We start from the raw sequence: 19,604 nt of genomic DNA, 5'->3' as shown, positions 1-19,604 counted from the left end.
TGTCTTGTGCGCATGCGCAATTTGTTATATCTGGTATTTTTTTTTTATCAATAGTGTTCATTACTCGATTTACAGGCGTTGGTGAGGGCACGCGATCTCATTTGGACTGTGAATGAGACACAGCTTCCAGATTGTATAAGCGAGTAATTTTTGGAATTATGATGGATATTTACCTGTTGCTTGTGGCGGTAGCTGTCTTAGCTTCACCTGCGGCGGCTCAGGGTAAGATTTACTTAAATACATCATTTGAAACGTGAATGTACTTGTGTGGGAGGAAAGTGGCAGGACTGGAGAAAGATCTGGATTCTGGAGAGATAGCAAAGTGAAAATAAAAAGCATACGAGTGAGAGAAAACAAGATTGAGAGAAAACTAGAGTGAGAGAGGCAATGCAACTGTGCAAGAAGGAGAGAGAACATGACAATGGAACAGATAGGGAACGGTTTAATAATTTATACTTATATTTTACTATATTGCAAAAGTATTAAAGCAAGATCAAAGGGAAATAAATTCGATGATTATTTCGGCATTCGGAAATGTTGATTTATTTTTGCCATTTTAGTTGCTCACCGTTGGCATCCACACACACAAGAACAGATATGTAAAACGTTGCTTACGGAAACTGAATTAGTATTGGTAGCAAAGAAAATGTGTCTAAAATGGAATAGGAACCAACACCCATGCGTTGCTTGGTCAGTTTTATAACTGTTTTTTTTACGCGCGATAAGGGGAAGATCATTGAGGACATATGTTTTTAACATCCTTACGAAACATTGATTAAAACATTGTCAACAATTTTAATAGTTTTTTTCATATGATTTGTAAGACATTTGAACCTTAAAATGTGAAAATAATCTTATCAATTTGAGAGATATTTTTTCATATGAAGACAAATTCACCGTAAATTTCATCGCATATTTGATACATTACTATAGTTATATATTAGTTCTACTTATAAACCTGAAAAGTTTTGTGTGCAAGCGTCTGTTTGTGTTTTGTGCGGAGGGGGTGGGGTGTAGATGAGTTGCGAGTTAGGGTGTGCGAGAGTGTGTAGACCCCGCACACTATTAAAGGAGGATTTCGTGATCCTAGCATCCTCTTTTTATGACATTTTTCAGTAGATATCCACGAAAAAAGCTTATTTCCATTTTGCGTTTGCGAGTTATGCATGATAGTGTGTATTACACTGCTCCGTAGACAATGTGTTGTAATTTCGTTCTGGTGCACCAGAACGAAATTCAAATTTGGCGATATTTTTGCTGAACGAATTAATCTGCAAGAAATATTTGGTACATAAACATTATGTAGCCAGAGGTATCCAGTGGTGTAAAAATCTCAACTTTTTTTTTTGGGAAAAGTGGGGGATGAGGCTGTGGATCACGAAATGCCCCTTTAATATCATACTTGTATGTTTACTGGACGGGGTGCGTGCATGTTTGTTGTTTGCGCGTCGTTTACATTATAATTACGAATACGTATACAGGTGAGGACATGTGCGAACCAATCCCACCCACAGTTCTACACACCCCACACCCCCTACAAACATCCAACACTTATCTCAGTCAACTAGGTGCCCATGATGGCCTAACGATTGAGGTGTTCGACTCATGCTCTCAAGGTTCGAACCCCGGCAGGGCCGACGTGTTGAGTCCTTGGGCAATTTATTTCGCTTGTCCCATTCCTCTCAAGTGTAAAATGAGGAGCTTGTTCATATGCAACCATGTGATATCCTATTGGCTGCAGAACGGAATAAATATAAGGTGCTTTGATGATATCTGTGCTAATGACATCATTTTATTAATTTATTTCATGCTAGTATACTACTACCTATTTCTATGCTAATTTTAACCATACTTTGTTTGTATGTAAAATATAGACACCACCCCACCAACTATCTCCAACTGTCCATCATCACCAGTGCAGGCCGATGCAGCAGTTGGTAGTACAGCGTCGGTATCATTTACTGCTCCAACATGTACCGATGCCTCAGGAGTGCAAAGTTTCACATCCAATCCGAATCTAGGAACCCAAACCACTCTTCAGTTTCCTATAGGTGCTGTGCTCCTCATTGAGTATACGTGTACTGATAATGCGGGAAATATGGCATACTGTGCATTTACTATGCATGCAGATGGTAAGTTAAGTTGCTAACTCATGGTACAAACGTGATTGATGTTGTAAATAGAAGGGGAATATGAAATTGTTAAGTAATTAGAAGAGGGAAGTAAAAATTACGCCCTAAAGTTTGACCAGTTTTTGGTTTTTTTTATGTCAAGGCATATCTGAACATTAGCCAAAAGCCAGAAACTATCATCTTGTTAAATGTAGCGATTAACCTTCTTGAACAAAGTCCGTGGTCTGATATTAGGAACAGACGCATGGAGAGCATTGAGCTATTCCAGTTGAAATCCATGCAGCCCCCGTGTAAAAGATTAAAGTCATATCTTCCATAGAGCTCCATAAGGGGTATGTGGATTCCAACTGAAAAAGATGGCAAGACATACAGGGTGTCCCAGAAAAAATACCGGATAGATGAATTTTGACGTAAGTCGAGTAATAGACATCAGAATCAAAACATTCAAAAATCGGTGTGTAGTCCATTTTATTCTGCATCTTATACGTAAATTTTACTAGAATCGTTTGACTGAAAGAAATGAACGATTACATAACGCATGCGTCAATTGGTGGAAGCTCTATAGTCCGACGGTTCTTTATTCCGACGGTTCTTTAGTACGAAGGTTCTTTAATCCGACGGTTCTTTATTACGAAGGTTCTTTATTCCGACGGTTCTTTAATTCGAAGTTTCTATAGTCCGAATTTTAAAAAAGGTTCCCTAATCCGAATATTTAAAAGAGGTTCTTTAATCCGAATTTTAAAAACGGTTCTCTAGTCCGAATATGAAAATAGGTTCTACAATCCGAATTAAAAAAAAAGGTTCTCTAGTCCGAAATTGCAAAACGGTTCTATAGTCCGAAACGGATGTCGTGTTCTTTAGTCCGAATTGGTAAACGGGTTCTATAGTCAGAATTTTATTTTTATCATTTGTTTCAGTGTCAAATCATCAATTGTTAAATACAAATCCGCTAAAGTTCAACATGGTTGGTTTCTCTGGATATTTTCCGTAGCGTACATTGACGTTCATTTTTATTCTGGTGATATTTTCTTCATTTTTATCTGTTTTTTCATTCCATTACAATACTATATACTAGTAATACTCTACTATGTTTTCGAGTATTGTCGAGTTCAAATTTTCATAGCGCCATCCCGTCATGTAAATGCTGCGGCTTTCTTTAAACATTTAAACAAATTTAGTCATTTAAACAAATTAGTTAAACTCTGCTTTAGTATTATCTAGCTAGAGGGCACAGTAAATGTTAATGTTTTAAAAAATCGGACTATAGAACCTTTTTACTGATTCGGACTAAAGAACACGGTATCCGTTTCGGACTATAGAACCGTTTTGCAATTTCGGACTAGAGAACCCTTTTTTGAATTCGGATTATAGAGCCTGTTTCTATATTCGGACTATAGAACCCTTTTTAAATTCGGACTAAAGAGCCTATTTTCATATTCGGACTAGAGAACCGTTTTTAAAATTCGGACTATAGAACCTTCGAAATAAAGAACCGTCGGAATAAAGAACCTCTTTTCAATTTTTTTTCGGACTAGAGAACCTCTTTTAAAATTCGTACTAGCGAATGCTATGAACACATGTTCTGACTAGCGAACCTTCGGACTAAAGAACCTTCGGATTATAGAACCTTCGGATTATAGAGCAGTCCCCCGTCAATTCACTTCATTCCAAGTTTAAAAGAAAGGTCATTCAACACAATGCGCACTAGTGGTTAACTGTTAATAGGCTTCATATTTTGTACCGTGAAATCATTTTCGTTCTTTTTTTTTAAATGAACGAATTTAAAAATAGTCTAGTCTGTTTCTTGCAAAACATTTAATTAGGGTTTGTTCAAATTTGAAAACTTGCACGATACAGAAAATTAAAGCTTGCATGTAAGATGATGCTCGGTACTTTTTTCATTAATGTTGATATAAATTGATATATAATGTTGATATAAATGTTGCATAAAAAATTCACCTGGCTTAAAAATATTTCTCACACACATTAATGTTTTTAAAATATTTCCAAGAAATTGTAATGCTAAAGTTTAAATCTTTTAAAACTTGTATGGTATCAAAAATCACACGTAAAGCTGTAAGCACTTGTTCATTGTCATTCTTTGCTCAAATATTCTTTGGAAAGTTAACATATTTGCACAACCTAAAGAATTAAAGTTGGAAAGCTTCCAATTGCAGAAATCAAAGTTTTCTCGAACAAAATGTTATTCATCTTCATTGAAAGCATGAATAACATAACACCATCGGATTATGAAATAGAATATGTGGACTAAATTGAATGAAATACACAAACTTTAGGAAGCCGTGAGCGAGTATGAGGAAAACGCCTTTTGATCAAACTTGGAATGAACTGCATTGATGCGCGCATTATGTAATTACTAATTTCTTCGCAACCACTCGCGTTTTGTTAACTGGCAAAGTAGGTCGAAGCCTTCTGGTAAATCATGCAATGAAAAAGGGGTGCTGCACCGACTGCCTTCCGTTGATGTGGTTGAATGTGGAGGTCCAGGTTCTCCCGATGTAAACATGGTATAAAATACCGAAGCTATAAATGAGACGTCACGGTTGTTTGATGTATATAGAATTGGCTTCATTATTAACTAAATGCAAACTATAGATGGCGCTACTTATCCTAAATCATATTTCTTTATTTGCAAGGGTTAGGTGATTAATACTGCCATTAAAACAGCTGGAATAGGTGAAACAAGCAACAAGGAAATGTTATAAACATATTTTATCAAACAATAAAAGGAATTATTTATATTAAAAGCTTGAAACAGTAATTTCCAGTAACTAAATAGCGCCACTAATTTTGTCATTAATAGATACATTTTATATACGAAAAACGCTATAAAAATGCTATAAAAGTGAATAATTTTGTAAAAGAGGGGAAATTAAAGTTGAGAATGACTCAAAAGCATCTGTATACATTAGCATGATATCACATTTAGCTGTTTAAGCCTAAAATTTGGTTGTACATGATGTTTTGTTTGAAAAACCAATAAATGATCCCATCAAACAACAGTGAGACGGATACTAAACTCTGTTCGTGAGAACTGCTCTGGGGAATCGGCATGAACTTTGTTATTGTTTTCCATATATACGAGGGGCAGTCAGTATGTTTTAAGAGTGAACTCGTGACGTCATATGTGGATTGTTTTCATGGCATTTCTCAATGATTACATAAACACTGTACCTTTGTCTTTCAAACAACACATGTAAAAATTATATCATACACATGATTACGTAACAGCATTAGCATAAAATCAATATACTAGGGACACTGCCAAATCACGCAAAAAGGCGGGCCTTTTAAATTACAGAAAAAACACGTGTTTACAATGTCCGAAAACAGCAAAAGTACAAGGTGCATATGGCTAGTTTTGGGCAGGAATAAACACTAGGTCCTCCGTTTGCGTTTGGTGAAATATGAGACTTGCCATTAAACTTTGGTGGAAATGGGACGTCTGGAAACTTCAACAACTTTAGGGCTTGAATGGAAGCAAAATTATTCTGCAAAAATGGCGAAAATGAATAAGCAGTTATTACAAATGACATTAATTATCTCCAAAATGAAACAGACTAAAATATCATGACTGGTCACGTGAAACAACAATCTGCGCATGCGCAGGTGGGATGACCGCTACAACATGGCGGAAATGCACGAAAATTGCTAAATTCCATGTAAATAGGGCCTAAAATATTACAAAATGCTATGAAAATTGTAATTTAAATATTCATATGAATTTTTATGGATGATCTCAACCTGAAATGAACAGAGAAGTTTTAAAAATAAATTTCTCATTCAAACGATGGCCTCTCTCTTTGTACCACAACTTTTTGTATAAATGTAACAATGGTACAATAACAGTTATATTTTAATCACGGATTCAAATATTTTCTAGGGAGACTCCCGTTTAAATGTTTGGAGATTATTCAACAGAACTGGCAAAAAAATTTAAATTTCCACGTTTGCTATTTTTGGCAATATCAAGATTTTTAAAGAAGGAAAAGCCTTGTTTTTGTCAAAAAGAAGACATATTTGACAACGCATTTTAAATAAACGAAAACATTTACAGCCCAACAAACATGGTTTAATGAACTGGTAGTTTGTGTTCTATTACTGTTCCAAAAGGCAGCATTCTCCATTCTTTAATTCCCGAGAAAATATAGAAAATACAACAATACCTCATTTCAGCCTTTTATTTCCCTTAACAAAAACGCCTCAATTTCACCAGTGACTCTAGATAATTGATTTTATGCTAATGCTGTTACGTAATCATGTGTGTGATAGAATTTTTACATGTGTTGTTTGAAAGACAAAGGTACAGTGTTTATGTAATCATTGAGAAATGCCATGAAAACGATCCACAAATGACGTAACGAGTCAACTCTTAAAACATACTGACTGCCCCTCGTATGTTTATGGTGACATAATTAAAAAATATTTCATTTGACGAAGTATATTTTTGTCTTACTTTCAGCCCAAGGTGGTCCAACAGTATCCAATTGTCCTGGTGCTATATACGGTACATACACGGCGTCGCAATCGGCCGTAGCACAAACGTGGACAGAACCGACGGGGGTTAACCAGCAGTCGAGATCACATGCTCCAGGCTCTAATTTTAATCGTGGGTGCACAACTGTAACTTACAATTTTGCTACAGGATCGTTGATTTCACTGTGTACTTTTCCTGTATGCCTGTATGCAGTAGGTTCAGGTTTTCCAAGTACGGGCCCGGGTAAGTACATACATTGCAAGTTCACGTTTTAGGGGGCCCTACCCCTGGCCAATATGTGCTTATTTTGCATTTTTCTCAAAAATTATAGCGCATTGGTGACAGGTAAGATATGTATATTATAGGGGCAAAGACTACAACTACTGCACTGAAAATTCAGCAACTCAAGACAAGTAGTTATTGATTTATTGATCAAATATTCATTTTTGACTGTAACTCTACAACTGTTGTCTGTGCTGAAATAAAATTTCCAGTGCAGTAGTTGTAGTCTTTGCCCCTATAATATACATATCTTACTTGTCACCAATGCGCTATAATTTTAGAGAAAATTGCAAAAATAGGCAGCACATATTGGCCAGGGGTGTAGTACCACCTTAAACCAATTCAACATTTTCCCGGTCTGCCAGAAGCAGTGGCAGCACCAGGAATGCTTTCTCGGGGGCGGTGGAGGAGTGAATTTTGGTGGGCATAATAAACCAAAATCAAAATTGCCTCAAAAAGTGGATAAAGTGGACACTTCACGGCTCTGAAATGCGCAGTAGCGATATTCACAAAACGATGTGCGCATCGGCGTTATGTCAAATGACGATATCCTAGGTCTACCCGCAAAGGCTTATGGGATTTACCAAATAGGTCAATTATTAATTTAGAGTAAAAAGTTTGGTTACTACCGTCTCATTTTTTAAAATTAGGTCATTAAAAATCCCAAGACACTATTTTGGTACAAAATTAAAATATGTAAATGTTGACCTATTTCGATATTTATTTTGAAAAATAGGCCAAACGCGATTCAACCAAAATTGCCATGTGATAAGGTGGAAGTCAATTAAAGCCATAAAGTGTGACCTTATAATTTGAAAGTTTTTTTTCAAAACCTGCTTTTTTTTCTTTGCATAGGCCTATTTGTAATTATATTGAGCAATTTTGAATGTCTAAATACAACATTAAGTCCACATAGAACTCAACGTTAAACGGTCAAAATAGTCAGTGGGATTTCGTTCACTTTACCTTGTTATTTCAGCTTAAGATGGACAGAAACCTTTCCTGACAGTTATTACTAATATTATTTCGGCATTTTGAGTAAAGAATAACAAAATTAAAATTTGCTGGAAATCGTACATTATGACTTTAAGTGGTCAGTGTTTCAAAATTAGAATTTAGTGTATTTGATGTATTTGGTGTTTGAAATATATTTTGTTTCCCTTTACGACTGACTTGTGGTGCTGTTTGTTTTCTGATATAATGTGCAATAGCGCTAAGCACGATAGAATAATCGTTTTTTGGTAAATGGAACAAATTTGTTTAGGTCAGGTGCCATTACCTATCAGTTTTCAAAGTGTGCACAAGGTTTAGAAGGAATCAATCGCCCTACTATTAAAGGATGTGTCCGGCAATGCCTTATGTGATAGAAAATTAATTATCAAGCACGAATCAGACTCATATTGACCATAAAAACGAATTAATACATCCGTCTCTCAACACGCGATATTCAAAATTCCGGGCCGCCGAAATTGTCCAGCGCAATGACGTCCTAGTAATATAATGAAGGCTGCAACAATAAGCACAAGTAACAATGACATCATTGCGCTAGACTGCGCGGCGCGGAAATTTTGAATATCGCGTGTTGAGAGTCGGCTGTTTTTATTCATTTTTATGGTCACTATGAGTTTGTTTCAAATAAAATCACGTGGTTCGTGGTTGATAATTATTTTTCTGACATATAAGGCATAATGTTGTGATTGACGGAGTCATCCTTTAAGAATTAGTATTTTAATATTGTACAATTCATTTAGGCGAACTGATGAAGTTTAATCAGCTTTATTAGCAAAATGCTTTCAAATTTCAAAAGTCTTGATCCACTGTGTTATTATTATTATTATTATTATTATTATTATTATTATTATTATTATTATTATTATTATTATTATTATTATTGTAGAGTCATATAGGGTTTTCAGGAGATTGAGGTTTTCAGGAGATTGAGAATTGAAATCGATTCTTGGAGATAATTAGAATAAAATAAGCTTATTTTTAAAACGGCTAGTGCACACACTGCAAAATCTATGATCTAACACTATATCTGTATTATCTGGTTAGGGTGCGAGCTTCATAATCGAAAGGTTGCGGGTTCGAGCCCCACCACGGCCAGTGTGTTGCGTCCTTGAGCAAGATAGCTTAATTCCCAATTGCTTCACTCCACCCAGGTGTAAAATGGGGAGCTGCTGGGGGTAATTACACTCTAAGTCGCTGAGAGTACCTGCGCATCAGTTGCAGACATGGTGAAGCGGAAATGATTCTGATAATTATGTCCTAATGGCAGGGGAATAATTGTTGAAGTGTGCTGATAATTAGGTCATGCCTAGCTGAAGCGCACGTTAAATCAAACAACATTTATTTATTTTAATTTAATTTATTTATAATTTGAAAAAGTTCCGCATTCTTAATCAAATGGGATGAGAAATAATGAACACATCAGTATTAATACTGTAAAACATTTCCTGTTTCCGTTTTAGCTGGTCTCACCTTACAATGCCCAAATGTAGTCAGTAGAATCAACCCGGGACAATCATCTACCCAAGTGTCGTATGCAGTGACTGCAACAGGTGGCACACCTCCTTACAACTACAACTACAACCCAATTTCTGGTAGTACATTTAATACTGGAACCCCACAGACGGTCTCAGTTACAGCTTTGGATAATAATGGAAATCAAGCCACGTGTCAGTTTACAGTCTTATTCGTTACTGTTGGTAGGTTAAATTTGAATGATATTCGTTATGTTAAGTTTTTACTACGTCAATTGATGATAAAGGATTTTGTTGCATTACCGATCATGTGTCCGTTTTTAAAGAAATGCAATAATAGTTTAAATATTTTTTTGATCCGCCCTTCATATCCTTAAGAGAAAAGCAACATACGAGTGTGGTCATGTAACTCCATGTGATGAATTATTTTATGGCATTTCTTTATGATCATATATATTTTTTAACGCATCCATGAACCTAATTTATGCACTGTAGCGGGCTTGAAAAAGTCTAACCGTGGATGCAGCAAGCCGCGATTTTAGGGGTTATTTTCATTACTGCAACGCGGAGCACGGGCGCGATGCAGCCGGTAGAAATCGCGGTAATGTTCCAGGCCTACGCGATGGCAAGGTAATGGCGGCTTCCATAGTTGTATTACTTTGTATATAAAGTGACGCTTCCCATCTTTATTTATTCCCTGGTGTGGTCAATATGTAACTCCATGTGATGAATTATTTTATGGCATTTCTTTATGATCACATAAAGAATGTACCCTACCCTTCCGGGTTACCAGTGTCTTTCATACCACACATTTGTAAATAATACCATAAACTTGATTACGTAATAGCGAGGGGGGGGGAGCACATCAAAAAGTTGTCTTTTTCCCGGAATTTTGAAGTGGTGGGTCTTTGGGAGCGGACGGCGTACCGGTAAAAGGGGGTCATTGGAGCTGCGAACCGGGCTGTGAACAAGGTAAATGGGGACTTTTGGAGCTGCGAACAGTCAAAATCAAGGGTGTTTCTTGGCTTTCTGCCTGAAAAAACCAGAAATACGAGGAAAGAACAATTTTGGGGTCTTTTACATGTTTTAGAGCCGAAATTATCAAAATCAAGAGGCTTTCGGAGCTCTATTTTGGTCAAATATAGGGGGTCTTTCAGAGCTGCAAAATCCAAAAAAAGGGGGATGGATGTCTTTCCGGAGGAACATACCCGTATGGTCATTTGTGATAAGTGCCCCCCCCGCGTAACAGCGTTAGCATAAAATCAATTTTCTCAATTCACTGCATGAAAATACCTGATAATGCATGGAAACTATGAATTCTAAAAGGTTTTGAGGGCATGTTTCTAGTCAAAAGGCAATAGATGATTCCGCTTAGGCCTACACAAATTCTAGGCGGATAAAAACAAAAAACCCAAAAAACAAACAAACAAAAAAGCAAGCATAATTTTGTTCTGTTTCCTTTAGGGCAATGCCCTTTGACAAATCTTTCAGCGGTCTGGGTACATCACTGTAGTATTAAATGTATCTGATTGGACAGTATCAACAACATACTAAGTACTTCGTGGATTTAAAGCCATACCTGCCCTAATAGTTACCCTATAGAGGCCGCCAGCCTTTCGCCATCTTGTGGATACAAATGATCCGTGTGTTCATGCGTCGGACACTACGCGCAGGGCGCAGCTTGCCACGCAGCTGTTATCGCGCATCAACGCGGTGATTTTGCTGTTCACGCATGGAGATCGAACGACCATCACAGCTAGTACCCACAAGATGGCGGCATATGACGTCACGCTGACGGCCTCTATAGACGTCTGATAGGCTACTTCATGCATTTTATATTAAACTAGAGAACAACAGCATTTGTTGTTGCTGCTGCAACTTCAACTTGAAGTTGATTAAGTAAGAGGTATTTATAACAGCTTCAACTTCAATGCAGTTGGCACTCTGCGCGATTCATGGGTATGGTGCAATAAGATTCAGTTTGACTGAGAAAGTCTGTCTGATCTACATGTCCCCTAGTTACAGCCCATTCGATCAGAACAACTTTAAATTTGACCTGACCTTTGACCTCAGATGACCTTTGTGGTTTCATACTCCCAAAGTGTTAGGAATCAATTTTCCCAAGTTACAGCTCAATTGGAGCAACTTTACATTTGACCTGACCTTTGACCTGAGATGACCTTTACGTTTTCATACTCCCCACGTGTCAGGGATCATTTTCTGCAAGTTACAGCCCAATAAGAGCAAGTTTAAATTTGACCTGACCTTTGACCTTGAATGACCTTTGCAGTTTTATACTGCCCAAGTGTCAGGGATCATTTTCCAAGAGTTACAGCCTGATCGGAGCAACTTTAAATTTGACCTGACCTTTGACCTCAGGTGACCTTTGCGGTTTCATACTCCCCAAGTGTCGGGAGTCATTTTTCCTGAGTTACAGCCCAATCGAAGCAACTTTGAATTTGACCTGACTTTTGACCCCAGTTGACCTTTGCGGTTTCATACTCCCCAAGTGACCTTAGATGACCTTTGTGGTTTCATACACCCCAAGTGTCGGGGATCATTTCCCCCAAGTTACAACCCAATCGGAGCAACTTTAAATTTGACCTGACCTTTGACCTCAGATGACCTTTGCGGTTACATACTCCCCAAGTGCTAGGGATCGTTGTACCCGAGTTACAGCCCGATCGGAGCAACTTCCAATTTGACCTGACCTTTGACCTTGGATGACCTAGCAAACGCAAACTTGCTCTGGATTTGCATGTACATGTGATCATGGAAATTCCATGATGTGATGCACCAATTCATTAAACACTGAAAACTTCAAATGAATTAGTAGATTAGATAGATATTCCTCTCATGACATCATGTTGGTGCTTGGTGTATACCCATGTTTCTTTCAAATAATTAACTCCCCAGCAAACACAAAAAAGTTTTACAAACGTTTTAAATAAGTTATATTTTGGCTTTTGGTTTAGGTAAAAACGTTTTAATAACATTAAAATGTCGGGTTATATAAAGGTCATGATAACTTTTTAAAACGTTTTGTTTGAAAACACACTACAACAATATTTTTAAATGTTTTCAAAAAATGTTATTGTGAACTATTTTTGCAAACATTTTTGCCAAATATTGTGTCAATACTAAAATAACATTATGTTAAAATATTTGAACCCAGCAAATACAGAAATGTTCTTAAAATGTTTTTTTCAAAACATTTTAATAACATTTAAATGTCGGGTTATATAAAGGTCATGAAAACGTTTTTTAAACGTTATTGAAACTATTTTGGGCAAACATTTTTCGGAAAATATTTTTAAACCCCAAAATAACATTCTGTTTAGAATGTTTTGTATCAAGTTTTCAAGAATGTTTTCAAAACGTTTTTATACCCTTTATATAACCCGATATTTAAACGTTTTCTGTAAATCATTTTTGTTTCCTGAGCAGTAGATTATCAAAAAATGTTTTTTAAAGTAATGAAAACGTTTTATACTCTTAATATACCCTTTATATAACCCGACATTTAAACGTTTTCTGACAACCTTCTATAACCTTTTGCGAATCATGTCGAAAACGTTTTGTGTTTGCTGGGTCTAGCCACTTTTTACTTTAGCCACTTGTTGCACTTGCTTGTGCAATACCAACCCAGTATTCAATGTATTCAATGTTATCAGAACTATTTATAGACGGTCATCGGTGGACAGGTCCAAACCTGCTGGTTTACTTGGAAGCTTTGGTCCGCTGCCAAAAGCTGCCACTATGCAGTAACTTGATTACACACTGACACAGCACGGACACACTGACACACGCATTACAGATCTGGCGTAATTAGTAGTATGATACGTCTAAAAATATAACACTGGCAATTGCAAATAGGTGGTTGATATTGAATCATGTAACTATCTTCGTTTCTTGAAATACTTTATTCACAGGCATAACCTGTCCGACTGTCACTTCCGGTGCGTCCAGCCAAATTTCATTCAACAGTCCTACTCTGTCGAATTTTGCAAATTCTAACGCTGTTGCCCTGACCTACACTTACGTAGACCAAAATCAACAAAGTAGTACACAAACAATTCAAGCTTCTCAGCCGACGCATACACTGAGCAATTTTGCGATTGGCGTCAATACTATTTCCGTATCTGCTACAGATGGTACAAATACCGCAACGTGTTCATTCTCATACAACAGGTTAACAACAGGAACAGGTAAGAAATGCAACGAATAATTAAAGAAATATCTCTCTCTCTCTCTATCTATCTATCTATCTATCTATCTATCTATCTATCTATCTATCTATCTATCTATCTATCTAACTATATATATAGATAGAGAGAGAGAGAAAGATGATATTTGGTATCTGCTACAAATGGCACAAATAACGCAATGTGTTCATTCTCATACACCAGGTAAACAACAAGTAAGATATATTCATTTAATGAACATTTTTGTTTGAGAAACAGCAATCCCATAGGAAGAACGAGTTTGTTCTCTTCATTTAGGGGTTCAATCATGTTTCACCGTTGTTCATCACCGATTAACAACGATGCGTCCGCGTCGTCTGCGTGGTTTACTTCGCGAGGGCAGCTTTAAGCTGCCCGAGCGAAGTAAACCACGCAGACGCGCCGGACGCGAGTTGTTAATTGGTGATGAATAACGGTGAAACATGATTGAATCCCTTTCAACAACGAAAACAAGCTAAAGATCGTCTAATTCACACGATTCTTTCATTCGGAATATCTGTTTGTCATTGCCGCTCAACTATTACAAGAAGTGTTTAGCTTACTTTAATAGCATGATTTATTAAGAAAGTGTTTACGCATAAGTTCCAGGCATGACGAATTTTACGCGCTCACGCGTAACGCGTACGCGTACATGTATACGCTACTGGAAGTGTGGACTCATCACGGATTAACAACGCTTGGCTCCTGTACAAAGGTATAGGAAGATTGTTGAATTCTATTTCATTATGTTATTGTAGATGAATCAAGAAATCAATGTGTAAATGTATATCAATATACACGGGAATGACATTGGGCGATTGAAATTCATCCTACTCTGTAGGAGATATGACATTAATCTTCTACACAGGGAGTGTAGAGTAATTTGAAATTCGCACTCCCTGTGTGGAAGATTAATGTCATCCATTAGGGTGTGTGGATTTCATCTGAATAGCCCATTTTCACCCAAGTTATTTGAGGAGAAAATGTAAATAAATGAAAATTCTTAAACATGAAATATTACTGACATTAACAAAGTTCTCTGTATCTGATCCAGAATGTTCACTTACTTGTATACATTTCAACAACACATGTTGTCTATAGTCTATAGCAGCAATCACTCTACTCTATTTAGTGGATAAAATAAATTAATAATGCGGTAGAAACTACTATTGGAGTATTTTTAGACCTTTCAAAGGCTTTTGATACTATAGACCATAACATATTAGCCCACAAATTAGAACACTACGGATTCCGAGGCATTGTACTGGATTGGTTTAAGAATTACTTTAGTAACAGGAAACAATATGTATATTATAACTCGTGTGAATCCAAAATGTGAGTGTAAATACGTTAGATGTATTAACAATATCATTTATATAAAGTACTATTTATACGTTTACCTCTCCTTTTTTTGCATAGGCCTATTTGTAATTCTTACACATGTCCCAACTTATATTGAGCAATTTTAAATGTCTCAATACAACATTAAGTCCACGTGGAACTCAACGTTAAACGACCAAAATAGTCAGTGGGATTTCTTTCACTTTACCTTGTTATTTCAGCATAAAATGGACAGAAACCTTTCCTGACAGTTATTACTAATATTATTTCGGCATTTTGAGTGAAGAATATCAAAATGGATCACTTCCTTCCACATCAGATAGCATAATTTCCCCGGGATCATTTCATCAAAAGCACCCAAGCAATTATGTGACTTTGACTTAATTTTTTTGTCCTATGCTTTTCTTTTTCTTTTGCAGGAATTTCGTGTCCAACGGTTCCATCAAGTAGCTCTAGTCAAATCACTTTCAACAGACCAAGTTTGTCCAATTTCCCGACTACCAATAACGTTTTCTGCACCTACACGTACACCGTTCAATCGCAACCGCAAACACTAACACTTTCTTATAATCAGCAAACGCACATACTGCAAAATATGGCAACTGGAAGTAACACTATATCTGTAACCTGCACTGATGTCACGAATACGGTGAACACGGCTAATTGTCAATTTATTTACGTTAGAACATGTAAGCTAAACATTGTTTAACCAAACTTGTTTCATACAAAAAATGGAATATCATTATTGTAAAATAGCCCAACCGCACATGCGGCTGATAGTTAGTTCATTATTTATTTCTACGCCAAAATAATACATGCAAACCATAAAAACGTCAAAGGAGGCCAGAGATAGACGACTCCTTCAAATTATTGTCACTCAAAATCTGTAAATAGCACCTATACGCATCGTGTCCAAGCGCAACAACATTCACATATTCAGCAAACGTGCTTTCTGTAAAATGTGGCATCTTGAACTAACACTATATCCATGAGATCCGTTTCTGCGTCTTGAGCAAAGGCGCATGGTGAAAAAAGGGGGCGGGGGTGGGTTGGGGTGGGGAGGGGTTGTATTCAAGTTGACCCTGGAGAAATGCCAGGACAACATTGACCAAAAATTGTAATGTGCATCTTCCTTTGGCCCGGTTTAGGTCACAATTGTTCTATTTTGACAGTCGCGCGCATTTTAGTGGCATGTCAGTGAGACGATTGTGAAATGTTGCCCCCATTGGCTCGGTGTGGGTCTCGGTGGCCCTAGTACGTCCATATATCTACGGTCTGATGGCTCTATCTGAAATCTATCTCAACGATATGCAAGTTTACCTATGCCAATGACATGTATGATTATGTGACTGATTTTGATATTGGCATTAGTATATTGAATGTACATGTTTTGGCCGTCGTGTTGGCGTTATAGCTGTATGGCCTTTTAAAACATTCGTCTACAAATCAAATGCAACATTGGATCCTCTTAAAATGAACTATAACTACAAAGTTATAGTTGTATGACTTGAACTTGATTACTAAATTTTCTAAAATTTACTTTACAGCCGCGGACACAACTCCACCAACCATTACATCATGCCCACAAAACCAAGTAGCCAACGTAGCACAAGCTGGACAGTCAGCCACTGTTACATACCCATCTGCTACTGCAACGGATAATAGTGGTGGCGCTGTACAATTATCTTATAGCACCCATCAGGTTCTACATTTAACGTTGGCGCAACTACAGTCACCGTAACGGCAACGGATCCGAGTGGTAACACAGCTACATGCTCGTTCACTGTAACCGTAACCGTGCAAGGTAATCCATTGCTTACATATTTAGGAGCAACATAGGATTGTCTTAACGTGGCCAGAAGTTCTAGGTGTATGGCCTTTTAAAACATTAATCAACAAATGAAATGCAACATTGGATTTTCTTAAAATGATATGAACAGCAGAAGTTATAGTTGCATGACCTTTTAGAAAATTTATCGACAAATGCAAGCAATTGAAAATCAGTCAATATAATTAAGTGAACTGATTTGTCTTCATGGCTTTGAAAGTTAAGAGCAAATCAGTGGGTGGAATTTAGAGATGGTTGAAATGGGGACCTCTGTATTGATAAGATTGTCAAGTCTGACGTTTCAGGGACATATGGGTGGAAGTATTTACATTGATAGTATATGCAGAAAGGTTCGTTTACTTTAAGATGATATAATTATGTACTTAAAATAAGCATTGGGTTTAGTCACAATTATGTGACTTTGACTTTATTTTTTATATCTTATGCTTTTCTTTTCTTTTGCAGGAATTACGTGTCCAACGGTTCCATCAAGTAGCTCTAGTCAAATCAGTTTCAACAGACCAAGTTTGTCCAATTTCCCGAGTACCAATAACGTTTTCTGCACCTACACGTATGGCGGTCAAACACTAACACTTTCTTATAATCAGCAAACGCACATACTGCAAAATATGGCAACTGGAAGTAACACTATATCTGTAACCTGTACTGATGTCACGAATACGGTGAACACGGCTAATTGTCAATTTATTTACGTTAGAACATGTAAGCTAAACATTGTTTAACCAAACTTGTTTCATACAAAAAATGGAATATCATTATTGTAAAATAGCCCAACCGCACATGCGGCTGATAGTTAGTTCATTATTTATTTCTACGCCAAATTAATACATGCAAACCATAAAAACGTCAAAGGAGGCCAGAGATAGACGACTCTTTCAAATTATTGTCACTCAAAATCTGTAAATGGCACCTATACGCATCGTGTCCAAGCGCAACAACATTCACATATTCAGCAAACGTGCTTTCTGTAAAATGTGGCATCTTGAACTAACACTATATCCATGAGATCCGTTTCTGCGTCTGAGCAAAGGCGCACGGTGAAAAGCGGGCGGGGTGGGTTGGGGTGGGGAGGGTTGTATTCAAGTTGACCCTGGAGAAATGCCAGGACAACATTGACCAAAAATTGTAATGTGCATCTTCCTTTGGCCCGGTTTAGGTCACAATTGTTCTATTTTGACAGTCGCGCGCATTTTAGTGGCATGTCAGTGAGACGATTGTGAAATGTTGCCCCCATTGGCTCGGTGTGGGTCTCGGTGGCCCTAGTACGTCCATATATCTACGGTCTGATGGCTCTATCTGAAATCTATCTCAACGATATGCAAGTTTACCTATGCCAATGACATGTATGATTATGTGACTGATTTTGATATTGGCATTAGTATATTGAATGTACATGTTTTGGCCGTCGGGTTGGCGTTATAGCTGTATGGCCTTTTAAAACATTCGTCTACAAATCAAATGCAACATTGGATCCTCTTAAAATGAACTATAACTACAAAGTTATAGTTGTATGACTTGAACTTGATTACTAAATTTTCTAAAATTTACTTTACAGCCGCGGACACAACTCCACCAACCATTACATCATGCCCACAAAACCAAGTAGCCAATGTAGCACAAGCTGGACAGTCAGCCACTGTTACATACCCATCTGCTACTGCAACGGATAATAGTGGTGGCGCTGTACAATTATCTTATAGCACCCCATCAGGTTCTACATTTAACGTTGGCGCAACTACAGTCACCGTAACGGCAACGGATCCGAGTGGTAACACAGCTACATGCTCGTTCACTGTAACCGTAACCGTAACCGTGCAAGGTAATCCATTGCTTACATATTTAGGAGCAACATAGGATTGTCTTAACGTGGCCAGAAGTTCTAGGTGTATGGCCTTTTTAAAAACATTAATCAACAAATGAAATGCAACATTGCATTTTCTTAAAATGATATGAACAGCAGAAGTTATAGTTGCATGACTTTTTAAAGAAAATGTATCGACAAATGCAAGCAATTGAAAATCAGTCAATATAATTAAGTGAACTGATTTGTCTTCATGGCTTTGAAAGTTAAGAGCAAATCAGTGGGTGGAATTTAGAGATGGTTGAAATGGGGACCTCTGTATTGATAAGATTGTGAAGTCTGATGTTTCAGGGACATATGGGTGGAAGTATTTACATTGATAGTCTATGCAGAAAGGTTCGTTTACTTTAAGATGATGTAATTATGTACTTAAAATAAGCATTGGGTTTAGTCACAATTATGTGACTTTGACTTTATTTTTTATATCTTATGCTTTTCTTTTCTTTTGCAGGAATTACGTGTCCAACGGTTCCATCAAGTAGCTCTAGTCAAATCAGTTTCAACAGACCAAGTTTGTCCAATTTCCCGAGTACCAATGGCGTTTTCTGCACCTACACGTATGGCGGTCAAACACTAACACTTTCTTATAATCAGCAAACGCACATACTGCAAAATATGGCAACTGGAAGTAACACTATATCTGTAACCTGCACTGATGTCACGAATACGGTGAACACGGCTAATTGTCAATTTATTTACGTTAGAACATGTAAGCTAAACATTGTTTAACCAAACTTGTTTCATACAAAAATGGAATATCATTATTGTAAAATAGCCCAACCGCACATGCGGCTGATAGTTAGTTCATTATTTATTTCTACGACAAAATAATACATGTAAACCATAAAAATGATCTTATGTAAAGTACAAGAGAATGATATAGCATGGCGGAGCCGCCCAAAACGTCAAAGGAGGCCAGAAATAGACGACTCCTT

General features: G+C 37.1%; 2 protein-coding genes across 9 annotated transcripts in view; both read left to right on the top strand.

Moving 5' to 3' along the window:
• LOC140135932 (uncharacterized) overlaps positions 1-19,604 on the top strand; it is a 304,873-nt gene that overhangs the window by 83,553 nt on the left and 201,716 nt on the right. The gene's annotated exons all lie outside the window — the stretch shown is intronic.
• Positions 79-18,610, top strand: LOC140135933 (hyalin-like). The gene is made up of 9 exons (XM_072157625.1): positions 79-222; positions 1,875-2,132; positions 6,616-6,873; positions 9,384-9,620; positions 13,328-13,603; positions 15,379-15,648; positions 16,507-16,763; positions 17,253-17,510; positions 18,364-18,610. Exons 1-7 carry the CDS (start codon positions 159-161, stop codon positions 16,698-16,700), a joined length of 1,557 nt encoding a protein of 518 aa, XP_072013726.1. The 5' UTR covers positions 79-158; the 3' UTR covers positions 16,701-16,763; positions 17,253-17,510; positions 18,364-18,610.

This window comes from Amphiura filiformis, chromosome 16 (genome assembly GCF_039555335.1).
Source record: "Amphiura filiformis chromosome 16, Afil_fr2py, whole genome shotgun sequence".
Lineage (NCBI taxonomy): Eukaryota > Metazoa > Echinodermata > Ophiuroidea > Amphilepidida > Amphiuridae > Amphiura > Amphiura filiformis.
The sequence above is the reverse complement of the archived record's forward strand: the minus strand, read 5'-3'. Positions and strand labels throughout refer to the sequence as shown.

Coding starts and splice junctions, on each gene's coding strand:
- LOC140135933 (XM_072157625.1), top strand. CDS start 159: ATGATGGATATTTACCTGTTGCTTGTGGCGGTAGCTGTCTTAGCTTCA. Junction 223..1,874: donor TTCACCTGCGGCGGCTCAGG/GTAAGATTTACT, acceptor TGTAAAATATAG/ACACCACCCCACCAACTATC. Junction 13,604..15,378: donor CAGGTTAACAACAGGAACAG/GTAAGAAATGCA, acceptor TTTCTTTTGCAG/GAATTTCGTGTCCAACGGTT.